This window comes from Euleptes europaea, chromosome 19 (genome assembly GCF_029931775.1).
Source record: "Euleptes europaea isolate rEulEur1 chromosome 19, rEulEur1.hap1, whole genome shotgun sequence".
Taxonomy (NCBI): Eukaryota; Metazoa; Chordata; class Lepidosauria; order Squamata; family Sphaerodactylidae; genus Euleptes; species Euleptes europaea.
Window position 1 is genome coordinate 7179784 of NC_079330.1, and position 10673 is coordinate 7190456.

The 10673-nt window shown below is 47.4% G+C and overlaps 1 protein-coding gene across 1 annotated transcript; it reads right to left on the bottom strand.

Annotated features, from left to right (window-relative positions):
* Positions 1-339: 339 nt before the first annotated feature.
* Positions 340-8576, bottom strand: SLC35E2B (solute carrier family 35 member E2B). The gene is made up of 8 exons (XM_056865198.1): positions 8255-8576; positions 7413-7548; positions 5902-6029; positions 5474-5594; positions 3764-3817; positions 2247-2319; positions 1647-1792; positions 340-589 (listed from the first exon to the last, which is right to left on the bottom strand). The coding sequence occupies exons 1-8, from the start codon at positions 8574-8576 to the stop codon at positions 340-342; spliced, it is 1230 nt and encodes a 409-aa protein (XP_056721176.1).
* Between the last annotated feature and the right edge of the window lie 2097 nt (positions 8577-10673).

A 10673-nucleotide genomic window follows, 5' to 3' on the forward strand; every position in this document is an offset into this window, starting at 1 on the left:
AGTCTGACTGTTTCCGTGTCTTGCTTCCATGTAACCGAAAAAGGCTGTGGTGTTTCTCACGCTTTGATGGAGGGTGCGGGCCGAGAGACCTTTATCGATTTGCATTTTGCTGTCAGGGAGGCAAGAGTCGAGCTCGCTTCTCAACAGTTCTTCTGCTCTGTATTCATTTGCCAAAGAACTCCTGGCTGGATTGTCCTCCGTTATACTCGAACGTAAGATGTCCTCCCCTGACCCCACGCCACCTCTGGACGGCAAGTACAACAGGCCCCGGGCACAGCCAATTGCTGGGATAGCGCTCTTCCAAAACCGGAGTTCCACCGTGGTAGATCAAGGGCCATCTCATTCGTATGGTTGTAAGTCCGTAGGAATCAGGGGCTCGGCGTCTTCGTTCTTGCCCTGGGGAGGCTGGTAAGTCGATGCCGCTGCCAGTCCCTGGATTGTTTCTTGCTGGTGTTGCTTCGCTTTGTTGTACAGCAGGACCCCAAGCGTCACCAGAACTATCCCGATGGCTGAGAGGCTGGTGATTTTGTTACCGAACACAATAATACTTAGCCAGATGGACAGCGCGTGCTTCACCGTACTGGCGACACTGAAGAACAAGAGAATGATTCATACTCATCATTAACTTTAATGACAGCGATCAACTGACCAGCAAAATCTAAGTCAATTACAGATGCACATTTAAGTTGCTTATAGATGCAAGTTTAAGTCGATCATAGATGCACATTTAAGTTGATTATAGATGCAAGTTTAAGTCGATCATAGATGCACATTTAAGTTGATTATAGATGCAAGTTTAAGTCGATCATAGATGCACATTTAAGTTGATTATAGAGGCAAGTTTAAGTCTATCATAGATGCACATTTAAGTTGATTATAGATGCACATTTAAGATCTTAAATCTGCTCAAATTTCCATATGAATAAAAACAGGGGAGGCGCACATGTCACAACTTGAAGCATCTTAGAAGAAGCCCCACTTCTTCCTGTGTATAAGAAAAGGGGGGGAAAGGAATGCCTCTTCTAACAGGAATTTAAAATTACATACAATTGTTTCTAGAGGGTGCGTGCAGGCACCTGACATGGCCAAAATAATCTCAGAAGAGGCGTTATTTGCTCTCCAAAGAAAGCCTTTGTATTTAGATTTGTATTCGAAAGGTATTTCTTCCTGTGTGGAGAACTCATCTTCTAAGATGGCATCTGCTGTGTGCATTTTTTTGATGAATACATTGCATATAATTAAGCCATTTGTTTTTTTAAAAAACCTGCCAGCCTGTTTATTTGGGTCATGTTTTAAACAAATCACTGGACCAACAAATCAGCTTCAGTGGAGCAGCCAGTTCTTAAAATTCACACCACACCTTTTTAACAAAAGAGGACTTGAAGTGGTTTCCGTAATCAAATTGGGCAATGGGAATCATCAGTAACAGCTATTTTTTCCTGTGAGCACAGAACAGTCAATCTGGAAGGAGGCCAACATCTGGCCAACATCTGTTTTTACTATTTGGGAGGCTCTTTTGTGAGTTTGGAAATCAGGGAGGGTTGATTGTTGTTGCTCCTTACTGTTTTAGTGAGTGTGTGTGCTTTTTGGCCAACGGCACAGCCAGATCCCATTTTAACCCCAACTCTCTCTATATATATTCTTACCTAAAAGTCACTGGCGAAATCTTGCCCATCAAGGCATAAGCAGTCACACTCTGAAGATGAAAGAGGACTCCATCTATCAGGAGCAGCACAATGATATCTTGATTGTAACGGAAGCTCCTTCCGCTTTTCCCAATGACTGGCACATCCTAAAAAGAAATGGAAATCCATAAAGGCAGAAGATCTTGGCAAAGGGAGAGTGAAGCTCTCATTAGGCCAGGAGCCTGCAGTATGGGGAAGTATCATAAGAAGAAGAGTTGGTTTTTATATGCCGACTTTGTCTTACCACTTAAGGAAGAATCAAACCAGCTTACAATCACCTTCCCTTCCCCTCCCCACAACAGAACACCCTGTGAGGGAGGTGAGGCTGAGAGAGCTCTGAGAGAGCTGTGACTAGCCCAACGTCACCCAGCTGGCTTCATGTGTAGGAGCAGGGAAACACATCAAGTTCACCAGATTAGCCTCCGCTGCTCATGTGGAGGAGTGGAGAATCAAACCTGGTTCTTCAGACTAGAGTCCACTGCTCCAAACTCCACTCTTAAACACTTCACCATGCTGGCTCTCATGGGGAGGTGGGGGGAGAAGAGTGGAGAAAAACCTCACCATAAAAAATATCCACGCTGGAATAAGCATGATCACTGCAGCCGTGCTGGTGTAGAACTGAAGTTCCGGTGCTCTGTTTCAAAAATGAGGAAGGGGTGAGAAAGCCTTTGCAAGGTCACGCAGAAAAATCACGGTTACAAATGTCAACCAGGAAAAAAATGACAGATTTTTGAGGCACTGATGGAATTAAAAGATGGACTGTCGAAAGGGGTCATGGATAAAGGTCAATAACATTCTGGTAAAGGGCTCAACAACTAGTCTGGCCAACTGGTTAAAGTCAGAACTGAACTTCCTTGTGCCGAACACTAGATGCCCAACACAACTCTCCAACTCTCTTTTCCTAAAAGAGGCTTGCTGTCAGCCAGAAGCCTGCAATGGGGGACTCTTCTACCACAACTGGCAGAAGTCGGTTAGAGGGGTTCCTCAGTGGAACAGGCTTCCTTGGGAGGTGGTTTCTCCTTCCCTGGAGGTTTTTAAGAAGAGGTTAGATGGCCATCTGTCAGCAATGCTGATTCTATGCCCTTAAGCAGATGTTGAGACATGGAGTAGGGGTCACTGGGTGTGTGTGTGTGGGGGGAGGTAGTTGTGAATTTCCTGCATTGTGCAGGGGGTTGGACTAGATGGCCCTGGTGGTCCCTTCCAACTCTATGATTCTATGATTCCATGATTCTACTAGAGGAAACCACACAGGACTTAACACCCACCCTTCTTGAACTCCCTTCTATGAGGAAAGGTTGAAGGAGCTGGGTATGTTTAGCCTGAAGAGGAGAAGACTGAGAGGTGATATGATAACCATCGTCAAGCACTTGAAGGGCTGTCATATAGAGGAGGGTGCCGAGTTGTTTTCTGTTGCCCCAGAAGGTCAGACCAGAACCAACGGGTTGAAATTAAATCAAAGGAGTTTCCATCTAGACATTAGGAAGAATTTTCTAACAGTTAGAGCGGTTCCTCAGTGGAACAGGCTTCTTCGGGAGGTGGTGAGCTCTCCTTCCCTGGAGGTTTTTAAGAAGAGGTTAGATGGCCATCTGTCAGCAATTCTATTCTATTCTAATTCTATTCTGATTCTATGCCCTTAAGCAGATGATGAGACATGGAGTAGGGGTCACTGGGGATGTGTGTGTGGGGGGGAGGTAGCTGTGAATTTCCTGCATAGTGCAGGAGGTTGGACTAGAGGACCCTGGTGGTCCCTTCCAACTCTATGATTCGATGAAGTCTGAAAGCGTAACTTGGAGGGGGGAACGTGGCATTTTGAGAGGTACGTACAGTCATGTACCAAGGTCAGGGGATTAAACGAGGAAGTCAGCACCTGCAGGGGAAATTTTTATCCTCTCGTGGCTGCTTTGAAGTTAAAGGCATTGGGAGATGCGATCGCAGATGGGTCACAGTGGACTTGCTTCATCCCCAAGACACACACAGCAAACCCACCTGAGAACTCTAGCCTCAGCTGGACCCCCCATGCAGCTATCAACCTAGTTAATCGGCCTACCCCAAATGTTTGCAGCACCACTGGTACTTACGAGAATCGGTACTTGTCTCCGCTTAGTAGTTTTTTGGAGAAAACATTTTGCAAGCTGCAAGGGAAGGAAATCAGCATTTTTATTTCTTAGCACCGCTGAGAATCTGGGGAAATGGCAAGTTTTCCTGGGCCGTGCTCCCTGCGTTCAGTTTTTAACCGCCTCCTCCCACCAGTCCAGCAAAACACGGAGGAAGCTGCCTTACATCAATTGGCTCTGCAGAAACAGCGGCTGCCAGTCATGGTAGGCAATACAGAACTAGACGGATCCTGTATTGCCTACCATGACTGGCAGCCGCTGTTTCTGCAGAGCCAATTGACATTCGGAAACTCACTTATATTTTTTAAATTGCACCCAACAGGCTCAGTCCTGACATAATGGAAAAGGGCGGTTTAATTCAGGGGTCCCCAACCGTTCTGAGACTGAGGGCACCTTTGGAATTCTGTGGTGGATGCAACCACAAAATGGCTGCCATAGAAGCGAGGTTATGTTTAACTCTAATAGTAATTAAAAAGGTAAAGGTCCCCTGTGCAAGCACCGGGTCATTCCTGACCCATGGGGTGAAGTCACATCCCGACGTTTACTAGGCAGACTATGTGTTATGGGGTGGTTTACCAGTGCCTTCCCCAGTCATCTTCCCTTTACCCCCAGCAAGCTGGGTACTCATTTGACCGACCTCGGAAGGGTGGAAGGCTGAGTCAACCTTGAGCCGGCTACCTGAAACCGACTTCCGTTGGGATCGAACTCAGGTCGTGAGCAGAGCTTGGACTGCAGTACTGCAGCTTACCACTCTGCGCCACGGGGCTCTTAATACACTTTCACATTTCGGGCAGAAACGTTTTAACTGGATGCCTTTTAACCTGCACAGCCAATCAGAAGCCCTGCTTGCCTAACCCCGCCCACTTTCTAAAAGCACTTGGCGGGCCCCAGGAAAGGGGTTGGTGGGTACCATTGTGCCCACGGCCACCACGCTGGGGACCCCGGGTTTAATTAAACAAACGACGGTCAGTGCGAACATCTGAAACGTGGGACACTTCACTAACCGTGGTTCACGAGGGTCCATCGAGCCAGGGTCTAAAACCAAGGTCTCAAGTAGGTTTGTTAACCACACTTAATTATGATTTCACATAATGTATCAATGTGGACACCCTGCCTTAATCCTGACTCCTTGCTGGATGCTGCCCGTGCTCCTGGCTACAGAAATACCTGGGAAGAAGGAAGGGGAGGAAACTAGTCTCTGTCGAGGCAAAGTAGGATCCGAGTGATCGTCCGTAAGTCAAAAGCTTGTTTCACAAACTAACCACCGTTCAAACAGACTGCGACTTTCGTTTGATGCCTGAAAGGAGCTATATTTTTGTCCATTGAAGTAACTGCATAACCCACCACATTGCAGCCATGAGGAGAGATACAGGTGTATTTGCCATAAGGGTCAAAATGGGGAGAACCATTCAGTACACAAAAATTAAAATTAGAACAAAGATGTCCTGCCAGATTTGTGATCTGCTCTTTTGATTCTCTTGATATTAAAAAAGGAGGTGGGATAAAGTCCTCATCATACCAGGCCATGGCTTTCCCTAGCTCATTATTATTGGTACCTAACCTTGCATTAAAATCACCGGGCATAAGAAGGGCTGCCCCCGGGAGCTTATCCGTTATTGAGTCCAAATATCCAGCTATATGTTTGTCTCCCTCCACAGCCTTTGGGATACTCACCAGTCCATAATGTTTGTGGACATAGCCGCGGAGAAGCCAAGGATATTGAAGCTCAGTTCAGTGGCTGTACACAAAGCAAGTCCTCCCATGACCGGAATGAGAGAAAGGTTCACTAGTAATCCTGGGCATATCGGAGAAAGGAACAGAAAACCAGGTGTTTTAAAAGCAGCTTTTAACACCAGGAAATGAAAACAAAGAAACAATTGGAGCAAGGGGAAATAATATTTTAATACGCTCTGTAGCCCCAACACGTTTTACGTCAGCTTCTTCAGGGGGAATCTTTTTCTACTTCAGCATCCCATCAAGCGATAAAGCAAATGTGAAACCCAAGTCTTCCAGACACGAGTCCAATACACGAACCGTTCTGCGGCTCCTTGCTTTAGTCAAGCAGCCAAGCAAAAATGCCAGCCGCTGTCCGCAACACTTACCAGTGTATTCTCCTAAAATCATGCGGGACATAATAACAGTAAAAATGGGCGCGGAGCTTTTTACTGTCTCGGCAAAAGAAACAGCAACATTCTTCAGGCTGACCAGGCCTAAAACCACAGTTGAGAACCTGAAGAGAGAAAAGGGGGGAGAAAGATTAATGCGAAATGATTCGCACACACAAAAAAGACCCTTATCTTCTGAACAGGCCATTTTTGCATGGTAATTAGCAGCACGTTCCAGGCTGAATTGCCCCGCATATTTTTTTGAATTTTGCACGCAGAACAGTCATTCCGGAAGTGACTGCGAAGTCAGCACAGACCTGCTTCACATTACTAAAGAGCCCATTTAACGCGATCTTTGGTGTTTGCCGCGAAGAATCCCTCTCAAGGAATCATGCAAAACAACAGAGGTGCGTTAGCTATGCATACGCTAATGGCTTTGCAAACAGGAACAAAGGAGCAGGTGTGTGTGTGGAACTTCTCCTTTTGCGTAGGGACCGTGAAAAGGCATTTTTAAAGTCACATTTTTAAAAAGAGCTTTGAGTGAGCATCAAAATTGACGATGCAAAAATGGCCTTTGTCTCTGTTTGGATGCCCAGCGTCTCCAAGGAACTCAAGTGGTAGCAGATGTGGGAAAGACCCTTCTCTGCCCGAGTTCCTGAAAAGCTACTGCTGGCCAGAGGAGATAGCACAGAGCTATATGGACCAATTGTCTGGTACAAGCCAGGTTCATCTGAGTATCTCTTTCTTGACGAGGAAGGACAGTAACTCAGTGAGGAAGGGTTGTGGCTCAGCGGTAGAGCACCTGCTTTGCGTGCAGAAGGTCCCGGTTCAATCCTTGGCATCTCCAATTAAAATCTCAAGTATTTATTTAATACATTGATACCATCTTTCTCCCCAGTGGGGATTCCATTTGATCCTCATAAGAACCCTGTGAGGTAGGTTAGGCTGAGAGGGTGTGACTAGCCTAAGGCCACCCAGTGAGCTTCCATTGCATGAGTGGGGATTCGAACCCAGGTCTCCTGGATACTAGTCCAATGTCCTTAACCGATACACCACACTGGCTCAGAGGACCTTTCGGTACCTGAGGCCCTGGAGCACTACCTGTCTAAGGAGACCATACTGAGCTGGATAGTGGCCTGACTCCGTATAAAGCAATAGTGGTCTGACTGTATAAAGCAATAGTGTCCTGACTCTGTATAAAGCTATAGCGGCCTGCCTCTGTATAAAGCAATAGAGGACTGACTCTGTATAAAGCAACTTCCTCTGGTAGGGAAGGCCTTAAACTCAGAGGCCTGCTGTCCACTATGCATACAGAAGGGTCCAGGATTCATAACCAACATCTCCAACTCAGAGATAAAAACTTGACAGCCAGCATGCTGAAGCAGTTTGAATGACACACACACACCCCGGCGCAGAACTTTAGCTGACTGCAACACTTGCTGGTTTGTGATCGGTCAACGATCTGTGTGTGGGGTTTTATTGGGGGGGGGGAACATCCGAGCCCTTACCTCATGAGCCCAACAAACAGCATGATCATGATAAAGTTGGGAGGGTAGGTGAGACGTGTTTTGTGCTGGTACAAACAACAGGGGACAAACATCTTCATGCAGCCGATGAAGGTGGTGGAGAGCATTTGGACGGCACCTGAAAAGAGTTGTTGAAAAGCAGAATTAGAGCAGGACTTCAACTGGGGCATGACCTCTTGCCTGCGGAGGACCCGGGCCAGTCATATTGCTGACATCATCAGTCCACAGTGTTCATAAGGCCTTTTGAAGCAGCCAGAGCTGGTGTGGCACAGTGGTGAGAGAGTTGGACAAGGATCCTGGGAAATCCTGGGTTCAAATTCCCACTTCTACCTTGGAAGCTCTCTGGGACAGCTTGGGCCTGTCACAAACTCTCAGCTGACTCTAGCTCCTTTCTGCTCACTGCAACCAGAAGAAGCAGAAGGGTTGTAGCTTAGTGGACGAGCCTCTGCTTGGCATGCAGAAGGTCCCAGGTTCAATCCCTGGTATCCCCCATTAAAGGATCTGGCAGGAGGTGATGTGGTAGACCTCTGCCTGAGACCCTGGAGAGCCGCTGCCAGTCTGAGTACACAATACTGACCTTGATGGACCCAGGGTCTGATTCAGTAGAAGGCAGATTCATGTGTGTGTTCAGGATCAATAAAATATGTAATTGCAGAATAAATTACGCAAAACGAGAGATGCAAATTGATACAGTTAGCATAATATGAGTTGCAGAATCAAGAACTGCAGAATTTGATGTGTTGTTTTTAAGGGCCTACATGAGGCCTACCCTCACCCTCCCAAACCCGGAACGTCGTCCACTATTTCATGAGAACGGTAATTACCCAGCATGCTTGGCTCCCCCTCCAGCAGCGTAAGAATATATTTATTAAGAAAAAGAGTGCAAAAGCTGAAGAAGAACCACAAGCTGAGGTAGATGAGCGCATGGGAGTTCCAGATGCCCAAGTCCGACTCGATGACGGTGGTTTCCGTGATGGTGATCTTCAGCACGTTCTCGTTCGGCATGCTGTCGCTCCTGGAGATGACAAACCTTTCACTCCGGTTGTGGAAAAGGGAACCCAGCTGAAAAAGGCCTTTGCTTTTGGGCTTCTCCTCAAGAAGAGGAGAGGCGGTGACGGCAGCGTCCTCCAGGGTCTGACTGGCCATCTTGATGCCCGCAAGTCAGCCTTGACACAACGACCATCGGTCAAAGGCAGCCCTCAGCGATGGGGGAGCAATTCTTCAGCTCCGGCAGGGCGGCCCCCGGAGGTTCCCCTTGCTCACAAGTAACTGTAGGTCCTTATTCCAGGGAGGCGTTCCATTTCCTGCATAAAGAACTGTATTCCAAAAAACCAGAGAAAGAAAGAAAATAAGAACAGTTGGTTTTTATATGCCAGCGTGGTGTCGCAGTTAAGAGCGGTGGTTTGGAGTGGTGGACTCTAATCTGGAGAACCGGGTTTGATTCCCTGCTCCTCCACATGAGTAGCAGATGCTAATCTAGTGAACTGGATTTGTTTCCCCGCTCCTCCACATGAAGCCAGCTGGGTGACCTAGGGCTAGCCACGCTCTTTCAGCCCCACCTCCCTCCCAGGGTGTCTGTTGTGGGGAAGGGAAGGTGATTGTAAGCCAGCTTGATTCTTCCTTAAGTGGTGGAGAAAGTCGGCATATAAAAACCAACTCTTCTTCTTCTTCCTCTGGACACTGGTTGAGTGGGAGGGGGACTGGAGGGGCACCGGGTTCCCCCCTGGCCATCGGCAGGGGACATGGGAGTAGCGTTGCCAGATCCAGGCTGGGAAATTCCTGGAGATTTAGAGAGGGAGGACAGGGGCCTCAGTGGAGTACAATGCCATAGAGTCCACCCTCCAAAGCATCCATTTTCTCCAGGGGAACTGACCTCTGTAGTCTGGAGATAAACTGTAATTCCAGGGGAACCCCAGGTCCCACAGGGTGTCTGTGACTAGTCCAAGGTCACCCAGCTGGCTTCATGTGTAGGAGTGGGGAAGCCAACCAGATTAGAGTTCGCCGCTCATGTGGAGGAGTGGGGAATCAAACCCGGTTCTCCAGATCAGAGTCCACTGCTCCAAATCACCACTCTTAACCACTACACCAGGTCAAACAGAAGACGGCTATGGTCCGGACCACATGGGACTTCAGAGTACTGTGTGCGGCATGTTTAGATTCAGCCCGAGAAAGATCGGTAGTGAGAATGAGTAGACTTTTGCATTCATTCTCAGCTTACTGCTCCAAAGAAGGCCTGATCGTTACTCAAAATCAAAAGTTCTCCTTTTTAATACGAAACGAGGGGACAGAAAATACAAGTAGTCAACTGCTGGTCCTAACAGTTGAGCAGGTTAGATATCTGGGAGTAACGTTTCAGGCTAATCTTTCCTGGAAGGTTTGTCTGAATTTCGGCCAGTTCAGCTAGAACCAAGTCAGGATTTGTTTATTTTTTATTCCACGGGAGGACAACACGTTCCAGATCTAATCTGTGCCTTCAGCGCTAATGCTCCTGAGCACTTATTGTATGCAGCCGGTGTCTGGACATTCCCTCGCCCATGTTACCTCGCTGAACTGCGTTGCTTAAGGAATCCAATCAATCAATCAATCGACCTTCATTGGCATATTCTCAGAAATATAGCATAGACGGCACACAAGAATCCTCAATCCATACATTTCCCATATAAATTTGATTTAAACTTTGATCCTAGTCTTGATAACTTCTGTCAAAAATTCCCCCACCTTTAACGTGACTTCAGTCATTCATTAAAAACCGGCATGTGGAAGTTTCTTGGCTAAGCTTAAGGAATTTTTCACCCAGCCCAACCCCGCCATATTGGAAGGGAGCAAAGCGGAGACGGAAAATGCTTGCAGCAATGAAATCCAGGTAGGGAAGCCCAACCCTACCGGTGAATTTCCTGCATTGTGCAGGGGGTTGGACTAGATGACCCTGGTGGTCCCTTCCAACTCTATGATTCTATGAAACAGGACGACTGTCCCAAGGTCACCCAGCGAGCTTCTACAGCAGAGTGAGGATTTGAACCCAGGTCTCCTTAATCCTAACCTGATGCTCTAACCACTAAGCCACATTGTCTCTCCTTGGATGCTGCCTCACACAGGTACTGCTCTGCTCTCTGCACCCTTGAATCATGTCTCCTGTCACCCTTTTCGGCTTTTTCAGTTTCAGTGGGTTGTAAAACGTATTTTCCTCCCTTCCCCTTTTGATGCTTGGGCAAGCAATTTTCTCTGCCTCACCTCCTGCGATCT

Excerpts from the sequence above, each read along its gene's own strand:
- SLC35E2B (XM_056865198.1), bottom strand. The coding sequence starts at position 8,576 with ATGGCCAGTCAGACCCTGGAGGACGCTGCCGTCACCGCCTCTCCTCTT. Across the intron at positions 6,030-7,412 it reads CTGTTTGTTGGGCTCATGAG|GTTCTCAACTGTGGTTTTAG; the intron begins GTAAGGGCTCGG and ends TTCTCTCTTCAG. Across the intron at positions 1,793-2,246 it reads CAGCGTGGATATTTTTTATG|GATGTGCCAGTCATTGGGAA; the intron begins GTGAGGTTTTTC and ends ATTTCTTTTTAG.